The sequence below is a fragment of the Bombyx mandarina genome, chromosome 01, assembly GCF_030267445.1.
Source record: "Bombyx mandarina strain Sakado chromosome 01, ASM3026744v2".
Classification (NCBI taxonomy): Eukaryota; Metazoa; Arthropoda; class Insecta; order Lepidoptera; family Bombycidae; genus Bombyx; species Bombyx mandarina.
In genome coordinates this window covers 9,026,823-9,052,464 of record NC_143208.1, presented here as the reverse complement: position 1 = coordinate 9,052,464, position 25,642 = coordinate 9,026,823, and the positions used below count along the sequence as shown (strand labels likewise).

General features: G+C 33.6%; 1 protein-coding gene across 8 annotated transcripts; it reads left to right on the top strand.

Moving 5' to 3' along the window:
- Positions 1 to 765: 765 nt before the first annotated feature.
- On the top strand, positions 766 to 22,468 carry LOC114245187 (uncharacterized). Of its 8 annotated transcripts, none has more exons than XM_089729119.1 (23): positions 766 to 906; positions 1,247 to 1,360; positions 3,040 to 3,157; positions 3,784 to 3,938; positions 4,034 to 4,174; positions 4,502 to 4,582; positions 6,593 to 6,660; positions 8,971 to 9,121; positions 9,191 to 9,373; positions 9,485 to 10,082; positions 10,384 to 10,515; positions 11,433 to 11,699; positions 12,029 to 12,152; positions 12,828 to 12,933; positions 14,266 to 14,349; positions 14,718 to 14,924; positions 15,419 to 15,652; positions 15,733 to 15,882; positions 15,968 to 16,857; positions 16,936 to 17,077; positions 19,719 to 19,914; positions 20,916 to 21,078; positions 21,673 to 22,468. In XM_089729119.1, exons 2-23 carry the CDS (start codon positions 1,298 to 1,300, stop codon positions 21,725 to 21,727), a joined length of 4,308 nt encoding a protein of 1,435 aa, XP_089585245.1. In that variant the 5' UTR covers positions 766 to 906; positions 1,247 to 1,297; the 3' UTR covers positions 21,728 to 22,468. The 8 variants fall into 8 exon arrangements, with proteins under 8 accessions (XP_089585245.1, XP_028033048.2, XP_089585250.1 ...); XM_028177247.2 differs by having other exon boundaries at positions 9,485 to 10,106; XM_028177248.2 differs by lacking the exon at positions 766 to 906 and adding an exon at positions 997 to 1,112 and having other exon boundaries at positions 9,485 to 10,106.
- The last annotated feature ends 3,174 nt before the right edge of the window (positions 22,469 to 25,642 follow it).

Here is a 25,642-nt window from a genome sequence, read left to right as displayed (position 1 = left end):
AACCGGGAATTTAATAATTTTGTATACTGTATGACATTTCGTAAATATTAACTTTATTATTGTATTATAATATGTAGACGGCCAATGGACTTGTATCCGGCTAATTATACAAATAAAAAAAAAAAAAAAAAAAGACCGTGGCACCGATTCTCCATTAACATCGTGTGTAACATTCTCCATTATTACTTGTATACTTACCAGATATCAACGCAGGCTATGGATACAATAATAATATAAAAACGAGCGATATTTTAACGAACGATATTTTATACAAAGCGGGTGTTTATCTTTCTCATAATTTTAGTCATTAGTTTAAAATATAATATATCCCTTTAAGATAGCGGTCTTAAGTTAATAAAAAAATCTATACAAAATAAAGCACAAATTTATAAAAGTAGATTCGTCATGAGAAGTATTTAATTTAAAAGACGAAGTAGACCATTTTTATATATAATTTAAGGATTTTTACCGAATAGAGGTCAGCTAAATGGCCTTTTTTATTTTTTCCACGTTAGCAAATTTCGATGTTGGAAGACTAAAAAATTAAAAGTCGTTATAGAATATACAATTCATTTTGGTACTGTGACTGCTTCGTGGGTATCGATTTTTCTCCTTTTTGTAGTCTCGCTCCGAGTAAAAGGCTGTGGTTGTAATTCTCTTCGGGATAGACAGCGCAGAGCTATTTATATTAGTTTACCAGTGATAGTTTATTGTGCAGATTCTTAAATAAGGTGCCACACAGACTAAAGTGTAGGTAATTAAAATGTTGCAGACCAAAGATAAATTCGGCTGATGGTCACATCTATAAAGCAACTTTATATTTGTATAAAAGAACTCCTTATTAAGAAAAATGATTTCAATGGTCATTTAAGTGTGTTTTTGGTTTCCACAATATGCGTTGAACAGGTAGGTATATTATACAAAATTTTGGTTAAAAAAGTAAAGTTAGCTTAATCTATGGCCCCATCCACTATTGATTTTCATCCATATGTCCGAGTGGACTTTTTTCAATCTATTGGTATCTGTGGCTCTTTCTGACAATAATGCCCTTTTGGTTGCTGTCATCAGAAAAAAGATTTTTCAACCTGATTAAAAAAATTAAAAATACATGTGTACATTCATATATCTTTTAAAAAAACAAGTCGTTTTTTTTTTAAGTAAGCGTAAGTCTTTCGTATTAGCTAAACAATTTCTTTCGTAGTAGCTAAAGTACTTTTTTGGTGTGTGAATATAATTTCGTTTTTAGGCACGCGTTGATAAGTCTACAACGCAGGGAGCCTTCATGTTTTCGTAAAAAATGATTGAATTTACGATTAAGACATTAGATGCTGTTAATCATGAGATGTCTGTGGATGATGAGGTAAGCATAGCATTATGCTGAAGTAGTTTTTCTTACTATGTGGCCAATTGTAGCTACTGTTTGTCTTTCTTCCGTTTAATTATAGACAGTTTCGTTGTCCTGCACTCTGCTTCCATCACGCCTGCGCCGTATTGATTTGCTTCGCAAAAATAATTTTAGAAATCTTTGAATTAATTTGGAAATGTGCACTACTTAGTTTATGTATTTTGCTTCTTTTTTCTAGTTAATTTTCTAGTTGCAGCTACACAAAAAAAAAAAAAAACTCATGTTTCATATAATAATTTTAATCATTCTTACTTATAGCTTTTTTGTAGTTATTGGGATTATATGTATGCATGTAGTTAGCAAAGATAACTCTTAAATTAGTTTTTTGCGAGGCAGCTGCTTAAACCTTTGCAATGCGAATTTTCTTTAGTTACTTCATGTATACTGTCAACTGCCAAATTTTATTGGACTGAGTTTTAGTCATAATAGGTATTTCTGTTTTCCTTTGAAACTATAGTGTAGCTTAGTAAAAAAGTAATTACATAATGTACATACATACATTTATTATAATGATATTCATCATTTTCAACAACTTTCTGTAATTTAAAATTAATTAAGAACCTTTTACTTGAGTAACATCAATAAGTTTAGTGAAACATATAATACTCAATGCAATTGAAAAATATGCATGTGTATGAGAACATTATGGAACAAGATAGAAAAAATATATTGATATGGTAATTTAGTTGAGGAGTCAGTGTTTCTTGTATCAATGAATATTGAAGAAAGTGTGTACTACATTTACATATTTTCACTTGTTTGACCCTTAAATAATAAAGTTGTACAGTATAAACTGTATGAAGGAAATTTTCGTGGAATTTGTATTTAGGGTATCATTGTGAGTTTTCAAGTAGGGTACAAAGACATATTTTTGTATGTTTCATTTATTAAAATGGCTATATACAGTTTTGCGAAGTTTTTTGAAAATCAGAGCATCCATACCACTAAGGCCTATATGACTGCAAGGTGGGTGGTGTAATCCACATTTTAGTAAATTAAGCTCTGTAATACAAGATAGATGACCAAAACTCAAATCACAATACCAATTTTTTTTATCCAATGACATGCTAGTGCTAACAGCACTTTTTATTAAGGCTTTGTTTAATGACTATTTTCACTGCTCCACACCATTTCCAATCACAGGATGCGTAATAATAATACTCTTAGAGGCAGCCTTTGTTAAGTTGGCTAGCTATGAGGGATATTAAATTTTTTAGTTATAGTTTGCTGTTATCTGATGTTGTAGACTGTGCTGAAGTTGATAAATAAATAATGTTTACTCTCTATTCCCATTTTTTTCCATCAACTGTTTTTTTTAAAGACCTTTATTCCACATTGCTTTCATTTCTTTGTAACCCACACTGCTATTCTGAAAAATATTATTTTTGTCTTGTATGATTCATTGATTGTTACATATGTAATGATTTAATGTTCATTGTCAATTATAAATAAAGAAAAGCATGTTCTATTATTGTAATTACATTGGAAGTCACAAAATCCATAAAACTTTACAATTTGCTAATGATATAATGTAAGTTTTTAGTTAATAACACAGCTACTGCAAGAAATTTTATGTGCTATATTATTGCGAAATTATTATGGTGTTATGCCACTACAAATAACAAGTATTTCAGATCACAGTACAGCAGCTCAAAGAGAAAGTACGGGAGCAGATGGGTATTGAGATACATCTTCAGAGACTCATTTTCTGTGGAAGAGTTTTACAAGATGACAAAAAGCTCACAGAATATGGTAATTTGAAAATATCTTTCTTTTTAGGGATCTAGTTCTCAAACAGAAAGAAGGGTTTCATTATAGGATCACTTTGCTGTCTCTTGTCACCGTCTCTCGATTTGTCTGCCTGACATAGGTACAGATAATATTTGCTACGCAATACAAACGTAACGAAAATATAGACCAATGAAATTCAGCAAGAGTTAAAAGAGCTTAGATAAAAAAAAAATTTAAAATTTTTTAAATTTATTTTTTTTAAAAAGGAAATAAAGTTTCAGTAGGCAACGACTTACTTGGTCGGTAATTAGTAGCTTGGCTGTATTGCCGACGAGCGATGGTAACCACACACCATCAGGTGGGCCGTATGCTTGACTGTCTCCATGGGTAAAAAATATATGTTTTCATATGATATGAAAATAACACACATTTTCCATACATCTGTAAATTGTTCTTGCTTCCGTTTATCTGGGGCAGCTAAAGGGAACTTAGTTAATGCAACCAAATCTGGTAACAATATCTAACTTAAGAAAGTTTGAGAGTTTTTTTTTGTATTCTCTGTATGTAAGTGACAAACATATGTTTGTGATAAATGTATGATATGACACCTTGTCTGGTTTTTTTTACAATTTGTTTACTTTGTTTAGATGTCCACGGGAAAGTTGTTCACCTTGTTCAACGTGCGCCACCAAGTCCCCAATCTCGGCAGTCTACTATAAACCCTCTTGGACCCGCGTCAGCACATCTTCATGCTTCTGAAGGACAAAACAATGGCTTGCATCACCAAATCAGACATCTATTGGTAATAATCTTTTAAATTTTAATTATAAATGCAATATTAATTTTACAGAGGTGTCGTTAATAATAGTTAGTAATAATTATATATTTTGGCTTTAGGCTTTAACACCAGATTTCTTGATTGAGCAACAGCAGCAAATGAATCTGTCTCCAACAGCTGGACGTATGGAATTTATTCGACGTCTGATAGCAGATATCAAAACATCTTTGGCTCAACTTAATGCCCATATAACTGGCACGGTAATTTAATTTTTTTTAGACTAATGCAGTCTTTTATGTCAGGGTTAAAAAGAAAATGGCATGTGTTAGAAAATGCTAAGAGCAGTTTTTATTCAACATTACAAACATTAAATTTTTTCCCCATTCTTCATATATTTATTAATTGCTTTTATTTTTGTTTGTTTGCATGTTAGTATGAAAGAGAAAACTGTTGTGTAGTAATTGTTACTTTTTATTTCTATTAAAGAAGTAAGTATTACAACAAAGAGTAACAACATATTTTTAAAGAATAGGTTAAAAAAAATTGTAAATATGTATTTGTTTATTTGGTTAATGTACCTACTGTAGGGAAATTCTGATGCATCGTCCAGCAGTGAGCCTCCTATAGAATTTATGGATGTTCCTGGTCCTGATGACACGCAAGAAGAGGTAACTTTTTGTTTGGCCAAATAATTAATTCAAGGGTGTGGTATTTATCTACATGGAATCAATTTTAAAAGTTTGCTCTTATTGTTTCACAGCTTTGTATGCGTGTTTTATAATACACATTTCTGTGTTTCATACTTACAAAGTAGGTCTTATGAAGGAAACCGGTAAGGCAATGTAACAGTAGGTAATTCGGTCCTTACATTAAAATATCTCAAAGGGTTTTTACACAGGAATGATTACGGGCTACAAGAAAGTTAAAATATTAAGAAAGACTAAATTTTACGATTGATTATTATTTAATTAATTACTAAAAATTAATTTAATTTTTTTGAAGGGACTGCAATCCTTAATAAATCTTACTCTAGTAGTAAATATTATATATGTTACCGGAAATGTATGAAATCAAGGAACTGTATACAAATCCTAGGAAATGTGTACAATTCCGATACTATTTAGGAAATGTATAAAATATTGCTTGAAAAACTATTTAATGCATAGATATCCTAGGAAATGTATAAATTTCCTCGGAATTGTATATAATTCCAATATCGTATTAGGAAATGTATAAAGTAAATGCTTTCTGTAATAAAACACGTTGTTAATAATATTTTTTTAATATAACACTTATTGAGACAATCGGGTAACAGTCATACTGTAAAATAATAATAATATATTCATATTATCTTACTAATTAAAACTTCTAAAATCAACTATCTATTAACTTTTAACGTATCACAAAATCAACTTATATTTATTCTTATAAAATCAAATTTTCATTTGGCAAGTAATCAGTCTGATAATTAAGTAATTATAAATGTCAAGGTATAAAAGTAAATCTTTATATTATAATAATACTTTGTCAGTCCATATAGCTATTTATTTTTGCAGGGTAAGCTCGAATGGCATTTGGAAGTACATAATACTTTATTTTTAAAACACAGACATCTTGATGTAGCACAGTTTTTCTTGCAAAGGCACTTCTTAAATCCCTGGCCGGTTCCAGTGGATTGCAAGTTGGCAACTGACCGTAGTGCAAGACTCGTCCCGCTGTCCCCGCGTACCCACCAATATCTTAAATGTTTTACATTTCCGATTGCTATTTAGGAAATGTATAGATTTCCTAGGAAATGTGTAATGTGTAAGTATAATATAATTTATTTCACACATTTCCGTGCGATTTTAGGAATTACATACATTTCCTAGGAATTGTATACAATGACGGATTACATACATTTCCGTTAACATATATACTACTATGATGTACAAAATTTTCCTGCCAAGAGTTTTTTTTACGCGAAAGTGATTCTGCATTGAGAGCAGTATTTTTCATATACAATAAAAAGAAATACTCATTTCTAGAATCTCTTTATATTGTGTTTTTCCAGTTTTTATATGTATTTAACTGTGTATATAACAATAAACATAGAAGTAATGAAATTGTTTACTTAACAATAATGTTAAGAGACCTAAAATTTATGTTGCCAAGTCTATTTTTGAACTAATATTAGTTTTGAAACACATATAACGACCAAAACATTTATTTTGGTAGACGAGACGGTATGAAAAACATTCGACCACAGTAATATTTTTTTTTTTTGTAAATTGCATTAGTGTAGTTGTGATTAAGCTTCAAGAAAATCTAAATAACAAAAAATGGTGTTTGTTTGGACAAAATCATGTACATATTCACTAATGCACGATGGATTTTATTTGGGGTAATGAAGTTATCCATATCTACTAACTTACGATAGTTTGAAAAATAGGGTTGTTTGAATAATTTTTTTGTGATGTTCACCGTTCCATTTTATGCTTGTTACTGTAATCATATTTGGTTTCATTTATAAGTTTATTGAATAACATTGATATATTAAACTTGGATAACAATGTGTGTGCGTAATTCTGGGACACTGGTGTATTTCGTATTTATAATTCTCGTTATTGTTGAAAGTGACGTTATTATTATACATTTTAATATCACATCAATAAATTTTGTTTTAAAATTTCTGGTAGCCGTCTCCACCTTTGGATGAAAACGGAGATGTAGCGGATGGTGCCCGCGTTGCGAATGCTCGCCGCAGGTAGGTGCTTTCGTTTTTATCTTTAAAATATACTAAACAATTAACTTAGTTTAGATTATAGAAAATTCAATACTAAGTAGATTTAAAATGTCCCTAAATATTAATCTCAGAGTATTCTGATGTCGTCACATTATAATATTGACGTTGTATGTGTGTTTATTCGAATATGATAAATTTTTATTTTCTGAAAAGCACCCTTGTTCTACCATTGATTCATCAAACATATTTTTATAGAAAGTCGGTTTAGGTATTAATTAATTTTCTTTTTGCTGACCGAAATATGTACAAAATGGTTATGAAGTGTATCAGGCAACTTTTACAGGAGCAAGCTTACAGTTTTTCTCGTTACTCAGACATAAATATAGGTAGATACAAAATGCCCTGCGCAATCCTTAAAATGAGATGCGCGGCGCTCTAGACTGGATCGATGAAGGTCTAGGCTTCGGATGTCAATAACCCGGGTGTGGCTAGACCGGCGCAGTATAAATCAGCGAGCGCCATTTTAACAAGCGAATAATATGATGAGTAGTTACTTCTCGTTAATTTTGATAATTATGATCGGCATATTACTAAACTTGAGGTTGAACGTGCAATTATATAATAAGCGACAAGCACCAACCCGTCAGGATAATTGAACGTATTATATTTTTGAACATTTTACATTTTGTATGCTATCGGGTTTTCTATGTATGTATGAAATATGTAAACTTTCTGTAAATTGACCTCTACAACAAATTAAAGAAACACTTCTCCGCGATTATTGCTAAATATTGAAACATACGAATTCATTATTGATACGTCTCGGGCATTACATATCGTCCCTTGAGGGTAGTATCAAAATCTTTCAGAAAATATGATTAATAATTGAATTTTCTTCGAAATCAAACGAATGTGACATAATTTTATTTGTTTTATTCTAAACAGACCTACTGTACCTACTGTGCATGCAATTTTACCAACTGAAGTGTTAGTAACCATTTAAAGAACCAAATTCTAACGACTTAATGATTCTCTATCTATTCTTAATTCTTAAGCTGGTAATATCATACGGAGCCAAATATAAATAATTTTAAAAACAGTAAAAAAACGCGCATTTTTTCATTTTAGATACGCTGAAAATAATCATAAATATATATCATTAAAAGTAAATAACGCATTCTATAACTAAATAACTAACCGAAAATATGCCTCAACTCAAAAAATACCCAACATCTCCTGCCAAGATTAATTTTGGTAGAAATTTTATGTAGATTTCAAAATAAAATCAAACACGTAGAAACTATTGGAAGCCAATATATTAAATTTTAGCAGTAGGCACAGACTCGAAATTTTATCTCTGTTAAATGACGGGAGCGTCACCTTTGATAAAAACACATAAAAATTGGACATCGTCGCTCTGACTTACTGAATAAATATACTTTCGAGACTGTATTTTAATAATTTAAATAATGTAAAATAATCTACAATTATGATACATGGACATTGTAACAGAAACTAAAAACCCTATAACATAATTTGATTTATTTTAGATGATTTACATCTCGATATTGTCCTATTTTAAAATGACAGATATTTTATGACATCACTAATTGTAACTAAAATTAATTCCTGGGTAAAGAAAAGAAATCCAGTATTCGGCGGTATTAGTAACGTTCATTGTAGGCGTAGTAGTAAAGTAAAAACCCAGAAAATGATGTGTTTACGAACTTTGAAATGTCAATTGTTGCAAAAGGTGAGTTCACGGTGTCAGCCTGGCAGACTTTGTTTAAAATCTGCTCTAGTTAGAGGAGTGCTTCGCTGAGTCTAGGTTTATCACAATTTTCATTGATTTTAAACTATTTGGAAAAAAAAAGTACCTAAAAATATAATTTGGTGTGTTAAGTTCATATTAGCCATATATTCATACACATGGATAGGTTCTATGACGTTAAAACGTAGAGTAGGTAATGTGCAATTTTTTTTATTACACAGTATAATAATATATTACACATTAATTAGAAATTATATTATGGAATATAGATTATTCACAATTACTCGCGACGTATTGCTTACTTTAGATTCAACAGGTAATAATATAGTTTTATAGTACGTTGACATTTTTTTTCCTTGTCGTATTACTCTTGTCAGAGCGGTCGTGGTCGTCACTGCTGTGGGCAGATGTTATGCGCCTCATAAGTAATCGCCACTTCTTTCGGTTTGTGGTGAGTGCGGTACACTCTGCTGACTTGATTTGGTCAGTCCATCGCATGGGCAACCTTCCAAAAATACATATGTATGTTTGTTTATTTTGACATTCGTGTATACTTTAAGATCTTACAGGGCTATGAGATTATTCCGGACCCGCCACACTCGGCCAAGAGATCTAGCCGAATTGCTCGAGGAACTGGATAATCTTCAAGACCAGTTCAGTCCTCATCGAGAATCCTACATTGAAATGCTCAAGGAAGCTAATAACCCGGAGGTATACAAATATACTTTTCATATAAAATAAAATACTAATATTGGTTACTAATAAGAAATTGTATTTCAGACACCGGAGTACACCGGACAGGAAAGGGCTCACTCGCAGCGTATTGTCGATTTAGTCAATGACTTAATGCACAGCTTCGCACATGCCTATCACGTGGCTAGTGACCTTCATTTCCAAGTCGGACGCCACCCTCCACGGCTCACATCTGAGCCAGTTGTAGCTCACCACGGGCTTCCAATGCAGGTAAATTTAGTAGTTGAAATATTGCTTCTGTTATTGTCAGTAATGGTTTTAAACAAAATTAATTCAATAGATCTTTATTATAAAACTTAATCGTTTCTAAATTTCGGGCAGGCACAAATTAACGTAGTGCAGACTAACCGGCGCCCGCCCCAATCTCGACCCAGCGCCGGAAACACAACCGCCACTGCAACAAGTGGTACTACCACAACCACTACAACTAATCCTCGAGCGACAGCTTCAGAAACCGTTACAAGCGCAACTGCTACAGCTACTGTTGCGACTTCAGCTGCACCTACAGTTAGAGCTATTACCGCCGTTCTAGCACCAATTGAGCATCTTCAACTGAATCAAGCAACATCAGCCCAAGCTGGGACTGAATTGGGAGTCGAAATACAAGGCGGACCAACTACGTCCATGCAAGTAAATGCAGCCGATGTTAATACTGCTCAGCCGAGCGCTATTGACGATGATCAGTCAAATCCGGTCACTTATGAAGTCGAAATTGAGACGAGAGTACCGATCGCGTTTCCGATCGACAATGCGCTGCTCAATGGATTGGCTAACGTTGCTGCTGCCACCAGCCAACAACAAGAACAGCCGCAGCCACAGCCACCGCCACCGTCTCAACCACAGCAACAGACCGAACAGACTCCGCACCCTCAGAGTCAACGCACACAGCCTGAACCATCTCAAAATCAAGGAAATCGTGGTAATCGCCGCCAAGACCTATCCGGTAAGAATATCTTTAAAGCTATATTTTTGTTTACGGTTTTAGAGAACCTTCTCGTATCTATTGTTCTTCGACCGAAACAACAGCTGCGCTCTTATATTAGAATGTTTACATAGAACAAATATTATTCGTATTTTTATCGGGTATGCACCTTATGACAACTACCTAAGTTCAACTGTTAAATTAAAAAGGTTTAATTATTTTTAAGTAGGCTCTTAGAATTCCAAAAAGTATTTCTTTTTAAATGCCATGTTTAACAAATATTTCTATCGGATCATAGAGTTCGAGAATTTCTTGAGGAACTTGAGCCAGGTTGGAAGCATGGGTGGTGTTGAGGTCATTATGAGCATGGAGGATTTCATGCAATCAGGCAACAACGCCGGCCCTGGCGCTCCGCAGTTTGAGGGTGGAGGTAATTTTTTAAATTTAATCCTGCATAGCCCCAGGAAGTTTTAATTTGTTTAATGCTTTCGCGGAAACGGTGAAGTAAGTAGATTACAGAGAATATAACTGTTAATTTCATTTTTAATGATCATTATAGCTTATGAAGGTGTTATTAAGTGTTTTAATGTGTGAAGTAAATGGTCGCTTAGTTCATAAGTTAATTTACTAATATTTGTGATGGTGGCATTTAATAATTCAACAAATAATGTTGGTAAAACATTGAAAAAAAAAAACACAACTTCGACCTTTGTGTGCGTTATATACGTACACTTTTACTTTCGATCTACTTATTTCCTTTAATAGGAATATTTGCTTGCTAACTTAACTAACTTTTATTTTTCACTGAAATAACAAACATTCTAAACTCATAAAGATAAATTTACACATAATTAGTTAAACTAGCTGACATTGTTCTGTCCAGTTCTATTTTATTTTTTCTATAACAACCTCATTTGGACCATTACCAACAAACATTTTAAGACCCAAAAAATCATTTAATCGAAAATAAGTAGGGATAAAATAAATAAAAATACTAATGTCAAGCTTCTCATTCAAATTCTATTTTATTTATAATTACATGTAAGTAAGCAATGTGATAAGACTCCATCATATGATGGAAATAAAGCTAAATCGTTCGGATTTTTTCAACATTGAACACACATTCACATAACTAGAAAAAAAATAACATGTTATGGAAAAAAATACAAATTGAATTAGTATGGGCTCTTTGAGGTATAACAAGTAACTGGCTAATATTAACCCAGATTCATTCATACGTATACGTAAGTAACATCATTCTAATATTTACATTATTTTTGTATGTGTGGGATAGTTGATAAAGTCTAATGATAAAGTTAATGTTGTAAATTAAATTTTTATTTGCAGTCTTCTTGGCGCCTTCTATGCCCTGGGGAGGGCCACCGAACATCGATATGCTGCATAATATTGCCAGTACACTGCTTCGTCAGGAGTTGGGCTCTGGTATAGACCGAGTGGCTGTCCATGTGACTCCTCCTATTGTCATTACGCAAGGTCCGCCACAAAATCAAAATTCAACTCAAAATCAAGGACAGCCTCAGAGTCAGAGTCAGCCACAAAGTGGAACACAAGCGCGGGTTAGAACACAGAGTAGTCAAGATCTGATACGACAACGTGAGTCTCCCGACCCTCCTAGAATTTCCGCCAGAATCATAGTTACATTAGCATCACCATACATTTTAATCTTCGGTCTGCCTCAATAAAACTACATTTACTGTACAATTGTGTTTTGTAAAGTGCAAGGTGTACAATAAATGATTTTATAGATTTAGTTATTTTTACAATCGCTCGTATCTCGATATATTTTTCCCTTTATTTAATATAACTGGTGTCGGTATTATATACCAATAGTATTAAGTGTAGAGTAAATAATATAATTAATTACAATTAATGCCTTTATTAACATTTGAATCGATATTAAACTTAAAATAATATTGTTACAGCGAACATTCAGTTGCGTCGAGCCGCAGGGGCGGGCCGTGCGCACGCTCTGTCGCATCATCTTACATATGACAGATTTTTGCAATGCGATAGCGCATGGGCCCGCCTTCGTTTGACACGACGCAGGTATTTTTGTTATTATATTGCTTGTTATATATATACATATTATAACAATAACATATACATATTATTATAATAATATGTCTTTATTTTATCTTCCTCCCATCATGAATAATAACGGCGAATTCGATTGTATTTTGTGTAATTTCTCTGCTAGTTAGAACGCATCTGTGTAAGCTAACATCATCATTCTACTTCTACGGAAGAGAAGAGCGATAGTGGGAATTAAAATTAATTATAGCTTGACGGGTTAATACAAAATGAAACCCTCTGAAAAATGATTTTTTTTATTGCTTAGATGGGTGGACAAGCTTACAGCCCACCCGGTTTTACAAGCTTACAGCCCACCCGGTTTTAAGTGGTTACTGGAGTCTATAGACATCTACAGCGTAAATGCGCCACCCACCTTGAGATATAAGTTCTAAGATCTCAGTATAGTTACAACGGCTGCCCCACTCTTCAAACCGAAACGCATTACTGTTTCACGGCAGAAATAAGCAGGGTGGTGGTACCTACCCGCGCGGACTCACAAGAGGTCCTACCGCCAGTATGTAATGATTAATATAGTTTTATTGAAATTATTCATGTAATAGATTCACCGAGTCGTGTGGTTTCACCACTGAGGAAGGCGCCTTCTATAAAGGCACAAAACCGACGATTAAGTAAGTTTTGTATTTGCAGGGAATACTTCCAGCAGCAACTGGCGGCTGTAGGACGCGCACGCGCTAGAAGGGCGGCGGCTCAACGGTTTGAAACGATTACCACACGCAATTCGAGTCTAACTCAGGTGATTAACAAATACTAGTGGTACCCCGGTAGTGGAAATTCGACAATAATTAATTGTCATTATAAGTTTATACACTATTATGATTCTATTGTCAAAGATTATTATACTTATATAATCACAGATTTCGCTAAGACTACGCTATAGACAAATATTAATAAAGGCAAACAATATTTAATCTCTTCTCAATTTGACCACAGACTATAAGCAACAAGAAAAGTTTGATAATAAACAAATAGTGTGCATGCGTGTGTGTGTGTCAAATACATGATTGTGTGTGTAATGTATTTTTTATGCTTAATTGAGGCCGTCAGTGCAAAAGTGGCTTAAAGCTTACCATAGTTCGCATGGAGATAATGAGGTTTGAATTTACTTTTACCCTGCTTTGGCAAAAACAATACGCTCAAAAATATTTACAAATCCATCTGTTATCTATATGTAAAACTATGGGTAGGCCATTTTTGCATCAAAATTTATTTGTTTGAAATAAATTGCAGTATAGTATAAGCACGAATATGAAAATTGCGGCCACTTCTGCGCTGACGGCCTCAATTTAAAAAAATATTTACATGCTGCATTACTTCTCTATATTCTCTATATTAAGTGTGGGAAATTTCATACTCCTTCGACCGCGCAACTTTCGTAAAAAGGGATACAAAGTTTTTGCTTCACGTATTAATATTTTATATAGATATGTTACACTGAAGGCCTCAACCATACAATATTACCAAGATATTGAGAAAATGTATGCTTTTAAATTTTTAGACAAATGATGACTACTTATCTATATATATAAAAATGAAACCCGTTTTCCGTTGTCACGACATAACATGAAAACGGCTTGACCGATTTGACTAATTTTGGTCTTGAATTATTTGTGGAAGTCCAGAGAAGGTTTAAAAGGTATAAAAATATGAAAATTCTCGGAATTAAATAAAAATAACAATTTTGTTTTCCCTTTGACGTGTCCCCCGTCGGACGGATTCCTTTTGTTTGTTTTAAGTTTATTCTATATAAAAGTTTAGGTCTTTTATTTATCGATTGAGGCACTACGAAGTCTGCCGGGTCAGCTAGTTAAATATAATGTCCCATATATTGCTGTGGAAACACTAATGCTGTCATCTGTGTTAATTTACGTAACAAACAGCTACTGTAAAATGAAAACAATATTAACACTTCATTTTATAACATTGACTCGGTTCAAGTTGGAGCTTCTAAGGTTTTATAGGGAATTGTAGTAAACCAAAAAAAAAACTTTTCATTTTAATATTTTCTATTCAAACGAAAAAATTTTCAAAGACATCTCACATTTGTGTACATATTTTTTGTATCCAGGACCACATGAACTTGCTGATACAGTTCCTGAATAGCTCTGAGGAGAATCAGGAAATATGGCTTACAGCTTTCATGGTGACAGTTGTAAGTATTTACTGATACTAATTGTAAAATGAATATATTTAGTACTTAGTAAAGTAGGATTTATCTTTTCAATATTATCTAATGACTAAAAAGAAAGTATAAAGTATAGCACTTTACACTGCCGCTTACAAAGAAAGGCTGAGCGTGTCAAGAAGACAAATGGTTTTAAGTACCTATGTTGTGTGGCAATATCAAAATATATATAATAATGTAATATTTCAGATTAATAAAATGTTTAATTAAAAATGCTAGTAAACTACCTAATCCTAGTTATCCTTTGGAATTGTTTTATAGATATTATTGTAATTTAAGACATAATTTTCACGATTTTCTTATGAACATCAAGAACGAATTTTATTTTGTTGCAGGCTCGTCACCTGTTTTTAATGGAACCAATGCAGTCCCAGAACGGGGAACCTATTCTTGTTCCCAACGAGTTCAATTCGGTTCGCATACACTTGCGCCACTATATTCAAGATTTGTTGAACAGGGCTGACAGATGTCAGGGAGAGAACGCTTTTCAGGCTGTCGCTGATTACCTTGTTGACCAACACGAGGAATTCATAAGGAACATGGTAATTATTAAGAGTTAATCTAATAATATTTCACAATAGTGGGGAAACGATGATTGACTACGTTATACTAGTAACAGAAGAATTGTGTGAAATAACTTTCCTGCAAACGAATAGCCTCAAACTAATCTACCTATCTATCTATATATATATATAAAAATGAATTGCTGTTCGTTAGTCTCGCTAAAACTCGAGAACGGCTGGACCGATTTGGCTAATTTTGGTCTTGAATTATTTGTGGAAGTCCAGAGAAGGTTTAAAAGGTAGCTAAATATGGAAATGCTTGGAATTAAATAAAAATAACAATTAAAAACAAAATTGATGTGTCCCCCGTCGGACGGATTTCTTTTGTTTTTTTTAAGTTTATTTTATACAAAAATTTAGGTCTTTTATTAATCGATTGAGGCACTGCAAAGTCTGCCGGGTCAACTAGTCGATAATAAAAGAAAAAAATCATTGTTTCTATGTCTAAACTATTTTATTAATATTTTTTTCAGAGCACCATAACCCCTGTCGTGGAAGAGTTTGATATAACTACGTCTTTTCGTAACTTTGTACGATCTCGCCTGCCGGCTATAATTGCATCTGTGATGTCCGATGCTCCTGGTGAATCATTTGCACCCCGATTTTATCGCGTTTTTTGTCGTCTTTTCACCGACCTGTGCACTCTTTTTACTCAATTTTGCCAACGAGGGGCAGAAGGCATGCGCGATTTGTTCAGGATTTACATGGTGTGTATTTTTTATTTTATTTTTTCAGTTTAAATTCTAATAAAACAACCTGGTTCATATGTATATTGTATCTTTAATAGGGTGAAATCATGGAAGATTTCGATGATGCAGCTCGGGCTATGATCCTCGCCCTCAGCAACGATAATTTGAATGGTATAATGGAAAATGTTCAGACACAGTCTAACATGGTGCGCCCATATCTTAGATTCAGGGATGGTAGCAGATTGAGCGTATGTACTACTCATTAGAGACAAATACTGTATCTTACTTTGTAGTAAGTATAATTGTTTTGTAATTATAATGTCTATATTACAGACACCGCCTCCATTGCCACAGGCTATGGAGATGGCGCATTCCTCGGGCTTACATCCGACCCATATTGGGGTTGCGACAGCATCACCTTACATGGAAGGTGAACATTTGCGTGGCTGTCCATTACGTATGTGCGTGGAAAGAATTCCTATGGGTACAGCTCCGAGGCCAATGTCCCCTTCGTCATCTGATGATTCATCATCACTATCATCTGTGGCTTCACTTGCGGTATCAGCGTCAGCATCCGTCGCCGCCTCAGTAGTTGCATCATTGGCAGCCTCTACAGCATCTTCAACGGCTAGCTCTGAAGGGCCTTCCCCAGTTGCTTCACCAGCTCATACAAGCTCTTCATCTCCAACTCCGTCGGTTGCTTTATCTATAGTGCTATCTGACGAATCCCGAAAATCTTCAGTTGTTCATTCTACAGCAGCGTCAAAAGAAGCATCTACAGTAACTTCAGCAACTGCTTCAGCGGCACCATCAACGACTGCTTCGCCTGTACACTCAAGAATAGCCACAGAGACACCGTCAAGAGTGGCTTCAGCTATGCTGTCTACAGGTGTCTCGAGTGTCCACCCATGGGCTGGTTCACCAGTTTTTACCCCAGTCTGCTCACCGGTACCGTTACCACCGGGTTCACCGACCCCCACATCTGCGGCTTTGTCCGTAGCACCATCGACTACAATGTCGGTGCCGACCTCCACGACACCATCTGCAGCTGCCTCGCCTAAGTCATCACCGTTACCTTCATCTAATGCGTCCCCGGTAGCGTCACCAGCTCATGCGCCAATACAAGCTCGTCCTTCGACTTCCTCAGAACGCCCGTCTATGAATCTGTTTGCAGCGGCCATTGCGAGGGCTTCAATGGCAAATCGAAGCGAATCTCTACCTCGGTTAGTATAATCACAATCAAACGAATTTTTAACAATAAAATGTGAATAGTAAAAAATGTATATTTGCTCAATGGTCAGAACTTCAAGTCACGGGGAAGCATGGCAACCTCGACCAGATCAGGTGTCTAATAGTAGCACAGTGCCACCACAGAATGAAGCTAACGGTCGCAGCCCCGTGGGCGCTAGTCGCAACGGCAACGTCTCCCCTGATTTGCAGTTTGTAAGTAATAAGTAGACTAATAATGTAAAATTGAAATTGAAACGAAAATTAACTTTTAACCTGACCCAAAAATAAATTGCCTGTTGAGTTAAGCAGAAAAAGTACGGCGTCATTCATACGCGGTGGTGGTGAGATCGATCTACCAAAAATTTATTTTTCAATCACAACTCCTAGTTTTATCGTGTCCATTCTCTTTAGTTTTAGTTTCAGAAACTATAAAAACACCCTGTATATGAAATTAGCAAAAGTAATCTATCCGAGTTTTAAAGTGTTCCCAAATACAACTGGAACAACAACGTTAAAAACAAATACAGTGTATTATTTTACTCCGAAAACAACCATTAATATATAGATATAAAAATATATATAACATCGAACGCATTTCGGAACCCCATCTATAGTTTAAATAGCCATGACGTATATTTTTTGTTGTTGAGCAGAAAGTTATCAATCGACTACTACAATGTTATAAATGAGCGGTCCGTATTAAAATAGTCTAACCGAAAAGATTAGTAGTTTTTTTCTTCTTTTCATTATATTTACATAAGAATTTTAAATTATTAGCAACTAGCTGACCCGGCAGACTTCGTAGTATAAAATAAATAAATATCGATAACGTATAAAATAAACTTAAAACAAATAAAAGGAATCCGTCCGACGGGGGACACATCAAAGGAAAACCAATTTGTTATTTTTATTTAATTCCGAACATTTTTATATTTATCTAACCTTTTAAACCTTCTCTGGAACTCCACAAACAATTCAAGACTAAAATTAGCCAAATCGGTTCAGCCGTTCTCGAGTTTTAGCGAGACTAACGAACAGCAATTCATTTATATATATATAGACTATAGGCCGACTGATCGAAGTATCGAATGATATTCGGGCGTTATCAGCGCTGTCGGTTAACCAAATGTAATTGCCACTGCTGGTCTTCAGTCGGCAAGCATGCGGTTCGTCATTCGAACTTTGTAGTATCATAACGAGCTGACTTATAACACGCTCCGCTCCCAACAGTCGATATAAAAGTATAAGATTGCTTTCTATGAAAATAACGTGAGCAATTAACTAACGGAGACCGCGATCGTATGTCTCGTTTTCTCTGTTTAAAGTCATTCACGATTAAAAATTCAATAGGGCACTATGAGCAATATTTCTTGTGCTCTCATCATACGTCTAATTTGAAAACGTTAATTCAAAATTGTTGTATTAAAGCATCTATATATAAATACGTGAAGCAAAAACTTTGTATCCCTTTTTATGAAAATTGCGCGGACGGAGGAGTATGAAATTTTTCACACTTTTAGAGAATATAGAGAAGAAGTGCACAATGCTAATTTTTTTAAAAATGATGCATAAAAGATACATTTAATCAATAAAGAAAACATTACAACACACTACATACCATGTATTTGACGCACACACGCATGCATACTATTTATTGTCAAACTTTTGTTCTTGACGTCTGTGGTCAAATTGAGAATAGAATAAATATTGTTTGTCTTTATTAATATTTTTTTATAGTGTAGCCTTGGCGAAATTTGTGATTATAGAAGTATAAAATACAATCATAATAGTGTACCAACTTATTATACAATTCCAATTGATTATATTCGAATTTCGACTACTGCGGGACCTCTAGTGCGAATAAATATGAATAAATCGAAACAAACAAACACGTTTCACGCGGTACACTCATGGAAAGTTTTTACGCAATCGTATTGTTGAATAAATTTTAATGTAAAACGTTTCGGACAGTTTCATCTAAACGTTTAAACAAAACTCACGGACGCTCGTCTTTATCGTTTCGGTCAATAATTTTCGAGGTGAGTTGAGTAATGAGAATTAATTGAATGAAATAAAATAACTGAAATCTGTTAAAAATCAAGTAACTTAATAATGTACTTCTTATAAAGTATAAAAAATAGTACGTCAATACTTAAAAAATAAATAGTAGTTTAAAAAAACTAACAAAATACGCTTTTATAGAAAATCCAAGTAAAAAATAAAAAATTAATTTAAAAATTTTTAATAAATTTGAATTAAAAATAGTGTAAGAAAAATGATTTTATTGTAAAAAAGCGTGGGGACATTATCAAAATAACCCTTCTACTCATATATCTGTTTATAAAATATTTATAACTACTGATACCATGCACCCCACGCTTTTTTTTACAGTAAAATCATTTTTTCTTACACTATTTTTACTTCAAATTAATTAAATTTTTTATAATTTATTTTCTATTTTTTAGTTGGATTTTCTATAAAAGCGTATTTTGTTAGTTTTTTTAAACTACTATTTATATTTAATTTTTTAGTTGAATTTCAATTTTTTTAAAATATTTTATTGTCATCGGTCCTTAATAAGTATATCAAATTTAGAGTTAATCCGACGTTTTGAAGGCGGTCAAAATCATGTTCAAAGATTCCGTTACAAACATACATACATACGTCTGAAGCTAATAAAAGCGTATTAAAAATAAATGAGTTACGTGATCAGCTGAGCTAGATTTCAGAAGCTACTGAAACCCATACATAGACGTTAGAATGATTCTTCCACGCATTGAATAGACACGGAAGTGGTTGTTATATCATAAAAAACACAGTTTTGAGTTATTAAATAATGTCAATGTATTCTTAGGTGTCACCAGTTGTTCTAATGCAACACTGGGGCGAAGAATGGGTGCCGGTGTTCACTCGTGATCAGCAGGCGCAGACTCAACGGCCGCAGCCACAAGAGCCGTTCAGCGACGCGTACCTGACCGGCATGCCATCTAGGAAGCGCCGCTGCGTCCGTCAATCTAGACCATCGGCAAATCTTGATAATTTCATGAGTGGTTTGTAGACTTTTTTTAGCATTACTAGTTGTCATAAACAACCGTGACGATCTTCATGTATTACCGTAACGGACTCCAAAGGATCTTACATTATGTAGTCTGTCGGGCATCTTTTAGTCTTCCTAATTCCTATATTGGGGAGTCGCAGGACGTGTTGCGAGTTGCACGATTTGTTAACACTAAATTATTATCTCAGCGGCGATGTTTTTTTTTTCTTATTACTTAATTGGTTGGTCGAGCTCACAGCCCACCTAGTGTTAAGTGGTCACTGGAGCCCATAGACATCTACAACGTAAATGCGCCACCCACCTTGAGATATAAGTTCTAAGGTCTCAGTATAGTTACAACGGCTGCCCCACCCTTCAAACCGAAACGCATTACTGCTTCACGGCTGAAATAGGCAGGTTGGTGGTACCTACCCGTGCAGACTCACAAAAGGTCCTACCACCAGTAAAAGATCCGCCTTATTAAAAAAAAAAAAACATTCACACACACACATTCCATGTTGACCAACGAAAAATGATGTAAGATTAATATCATTTGTGATACTATCGATTTGTCGATTTAAAGAGATGATTTGTAATTTTTCATATTGAACATCATATCGAGCAAGGTCGAGGGACGGTTAATTAATAAGCCTTGGGAACAGCAGGAGGCACTTGGGAAAGAAATTGTAATAAATAGTCAAATAATTATGTGTTAGGTTTTTAAGTTACTAACATAGATTATAAGCAATAATTACTAACAAAATGTATGGTCTCTTTACTGAAATAAAGATATATAATAATAATAATTAATTTTACAAATAGTCCTGCTTTAAAATCATCATCTCTTTATAAAACAATTGTACTGAGTGTACTTCGAAATTAACATACATAATAGGGTCACTAAGGTTTATTTTAAACCACATTTAGCTCAAAATCTACAACTCTACTTAACCAGCTTAATCTGGATAAATTACATCGGATTCTTGTAGGCAGTAAGTTTTGTTGTGATTACAGATAGTCTTCGTGAAGCCTCCGACAATTCGAACTCTGCAGATAGCGCCACAATACGTACAGCGTTCCGCGAGCACATGCGCAACATCGCCCGCAACCGCGCCTCCGATTCCGAGGACTACGATCCAGCGCGTTACGTTTCGGCAGCAAGATTCCTGAACGCAGGGTAATAATAATAGCAACATTAATAAGTTTACTACGTCGTTCAATGAGGTGGTAACCCTGAGTGGGGCTTTGTGACGTCATGTGAGTGATGTTTTGACAACAAAGTATTATTTATGATGAAGCGTATTATTAACTCGGAAAGGCCTAAAGGTAGTACTTTATGATTTTGTCCTGACGCCTTCAGCTCTAATACTAGGAGCAGGCTTAGGGACTTCGGTAACCGTACTCGGCGAACTCGATAAAGAGGTCGACGTGCAACCTAACCCATGCATCAGCTCGCTGAGTTTCTCGCTGGACCTTCTCAGCGGATCGCCATTCCGATCCGATAGTAGATTCATTCGCGAAGCAGCTGCTCTTGAGTTGTCAGGTCTCTTTCGGTGGTGCAGCTGTTAACAAATCCCACCCCTCCTGGCTGAGCCTTTGCTCTTGCCCACCTGTCCTGGTGAAACTGGAAAGGCCTTCGGGCCACCAGTAATCTTTCAATCATAAAAAAAAGATATTAAACTATAGAATAATGGAACAAGTATTGTGAAGTCATCCAAGGATTCGTATAAGGGAGGCGGCAGTTATTTATAATGTTTGTTTATAATTATAGCCGCTCCGACAGCCGCCAGCCACCAGAGTCGAGCGAAGACAGCAAGGATGAATGATCCGAGGAGAGCGAATTGTCGGATTAAATGAATCATTCGACAATTCGTCCCCCCAGCTAGTTGGAATGACCCAGTTGGGGCATTTATCAAATGCGCATTCTAACAGCGATCATATAAAATCAACTAAATCGTCATTCAACAGCAAAATCACGACACTATCAACATTCAGCATTTTAATCTATGGAAATATATACTGTTTACTTGGACCTAACGTAGTCCGAATATATGTATGTGGCTCATTAGAAATTAAAATTTTTATGTCACTTTAAACTATCTCTGTAACTTCAAGCGTTTCGTAGTCTTACTCTGAAGTAATCAATATGTACATATTATTAATATTATTATAAATGTAACCTTTTTGTATAAATGTCTTTGCAATATTGTAGTAACAATAAAAAAGTACTTGCATTATTATCGTGTCGGTCATATTTTTTTCAAAGCTTTCAAATATGTTATATTCAATGGATTGTAGATTTAATAGGCCGTATCAGGTAAGTGTGTGGGCGTCTGATTTGACACATGTAACACTCAAATTCAATGTAATTCGCATGCTATTTTGAAAACTATATTATTATAATCAAAACACAATCTCTGCAAAGATGTTGTGATCACGTAGGAATATTGTCTATTCATTCATGTGTAGTGAAATGAAAATTGAGTAAATTAGAAATAAAAGCAATTATTTGGAGAATAGTTGTATTGTAATCTTGTAATGAATAAACAACTTTGGTTGTAACAAAATCGTTCTGTTTTAAAATATTTCATAAATCCGTGACTCTAGATTCGGCTTGGTACATACATATTCATAAAAATCTATAATAATATAAAAATAGATTTTCCCTTCGGAGTTAAAATAAATAATGTTTTTAGTTTATAGATTTTCGTATAAGTCCTATGCGGTATGCCAAGGCTTTTGGTCTTAACGGTATTTTCGTGTAGTTGAAGCGTTTGTTTTACGCATTAATTTAAAGGCGTCTTAATGGGCGCATCGGAGCGTCTTAGTGAAGTTTTGGGGAATAGCTTTTGGTTGTTAAATATTATTCATATAGTAAGTAATTCATCAATGGATAAATGCTAAGTCATCATGTAATGGAATATTATAAATTTATGAAGGAAAAAATCGATTCACCTGCATTCGATTCGGAAAATTCGTTTTACGTGTTTAGCTTCGAATAGCCTTTCGATAGGGAGGTGCGAATTTATTCGGTATTTTTTTAATTAATGAGTTTTCCCTATGATGTATTACATGTTTTTCATATAAATACAAGCAATGTTAAAATGTAAACGAGTTTTAAACATTTTATAATTTTTTTTTTAAATACATTTTTAATTTTTAATTAATAAAGTAATAAAATAATAAGTAAATGTTAAATATTATTTATATACAAACTTTTTAACTAAAATCTATTGATTAATTTATTAATAATGAAAACTAATGCATAATTTTTTTGAAGTCTAAAGGCTTCGTCAAATGTCTCTGCAAGTTTAGACGTGCAAGGTTACTACTATATTTTGAAATTTGCATTTCGATGTAGATTTATGTCATTTGTAGGTCGTTTAACGATTTCTAACCCTGAATTAAAATAAAGTCCATTTCTTCCTGACGGTATTTTGTCAAGGTTATAATGTCAGTTTTTTTCTTCATTAAAAATATTTACTTCAAGTAACAATAGAATATACTGAATTATTCGGATACTATTCGCACATCCTTGTTTTTCGCGCTTACAAAATTTATTAAAAAATTACTGCATTTGCTTATATCACGTATAGCAATATATTACGATCATATAAAATTAAAAGTTTTCGTGTTTTAAAATACTAAATCATGATGAAGTCGGGCATTTTGATTGATAATAGGTAATTAATTTCCTTTGACATCTAATATGTAGTGTTACATTAGTTATATTATTATTAATTATATTAATGTGTCAAGCTTTTCATGTTTAGATGGTAGTAATGAAATAGTATGAATAAAAATGATATAGAATTATGTATAATCATATAACAGTTGGTGTATTTTTCGGCATTCTATTCATTCGATTGGCTTTTACATTTTAAATAAACCCTAAACATAGCGCATAAGTTTTCAGCCATTAGCAATGTAAATATCATTCTGCGTTTTACTATAAAACAATCTTCATTTACTCACAACGGAAATAGTTTAGCTATAAGACAATAGTATCCCAAACCGAACCGGTGTATATCTCAAGATAAAGTGAAAAGTTTGTTAAAGATGTGATATGAAATTCATGTTTATTCGACATTCTGAAGCGAAAACATTTGGCGACTGTCACTCCGCTTCAAAGCTGTGGAATGATCATTACTATATTTATAATTTCTATTGCAATACGTGCTGTCCAGAGATCATTAAGACCGCATAGCATCAGGGATTCCTGGCGTCTTCGTTTTCGGCGATCGTTACGTATTGGTAATATTATAAATTCGCTTTTGTCGTGTAGAGAATAGCGCGTTTTCTTACAAAATAAGTAATGTTTGTAGACATACTAAGCTCCTATTAATAATATCGTATTTAAATAACTATATACTTGGTGTTTCATTATATGGGATTTGTAATGTTTAACTTCATACTGTATTCGGCTATATCATTTAATAACATACAAGAGTAATAATATCATTTGTTAAAATAGTTTTATGTTTCGAAATATTTGATCAATAATTTTTGGGGAGTGAATAACAAAACATCTTTTGAACGAAATAGGTCGCGAATCACGTAAATAGCCATCTTTGGGAACACTACCAATTCCTCGGTAAATTATAGATTATAAGAATGAGGACGGAAGGTAGTTGATGTAAAATTATTCTCTTGGTATACAAGTATGTTCTACTACATTATCTATTCGTTGTGTTGAACGTAATAGACGGTTTTTTAGACTTTTCATATTTAGATAACAGCTTAACTGTTGTCATATTAAAATTGGATTTTGTCATTTTGAATAAAAGTAAAATATTCGTATGTACGTAATATGTATTATTCACGAATTTATTCATTGATGTCTATCTCGTAATTTTAATGAAGTAGAAGGTGACATGTTGCATATCTATGTAGTAATCATTGTATAACCGTAATTCTCTTAGAAAATAGAGTGACTTTTTTAGCTCTGAATACAAATCTTAGTAATGTTCATATGCAAGTTGAAACTCTTGGATGAATTATATAAATCTACTGAATTAAATGCGTGACAGTGTTTGATGATGAATCGAATCGTTATCGATTTTGAAAACCAGGATCGGGAAACTAAGATTTTTATGCGGAGTTATTTATTGATGGCTTTGTTTGTAACGAAGAGCAGGAATGTAGCATCACTATCAAGATATTGTTTATAACAACTAGGAAAGGAGTACTGTTGGAATAAGTATGTAGAAATAAGCATTTTAATCGATTCTATATTTAATAAGTCATTTGTGAAGGCAAGATGTTAAAAGTACGTTTCAATTTAACTATTTACTTGTTTGATTAGTTTTCCTCAGTTTCGATTGTATTAGTTGTTTAAATCAGTTATTTATGTTTAAAATATTTGGGTACATCTGAGTTAGTTATTAGATTCGGGACGAATAATAGAAACATTTTAAATAATTTTCATTTAAAGTATACCAATCCATATTGTAGTAAATCATTTTATTATTATAAACTTCATGTAGAATTTTGGGAGTAATAAATTAATAAATAAGCACTAGTTGTTTTATTAAGTTCTTGTCACTTCCCATCCCTATTATTTTGACATTTAAAAAGTTAACTCCTTTGCTAATGAAAACTTTGTTTTCATTTACTTACGTCATTGTATACAAAGTATGCGAGTATTAGATTGTTGTTGATTGATTTAAAAATATTTTTTCATAGCGATTATCACGCTTTTAGCTTAGGCGCAATAACTACATTCCCGCATCAAAATGCTA

Coding starts and splice junctions, on each gene's coding strand:
- LOC114245187 (XM_028177247.2), top strand. CDS start 1,298: ATGATTGAATTTACGATTAAGACATTAGATGCTGTTAATCATGAGATG. Junction 3,158..3,783: donor CAAAAAGCTCACAGAATATG/GTAATTTGAAAA, acceptor TACTTTGTTTAG/ATGTCCACGGGAAAGTTGTT. Junction 21,079..21,672: donor GCAAGATTCCTGAACGCAGG/GTAATAATAATA, acceptor TTATAATTATAG/CCGCTCCGACAGCCGCCAGC.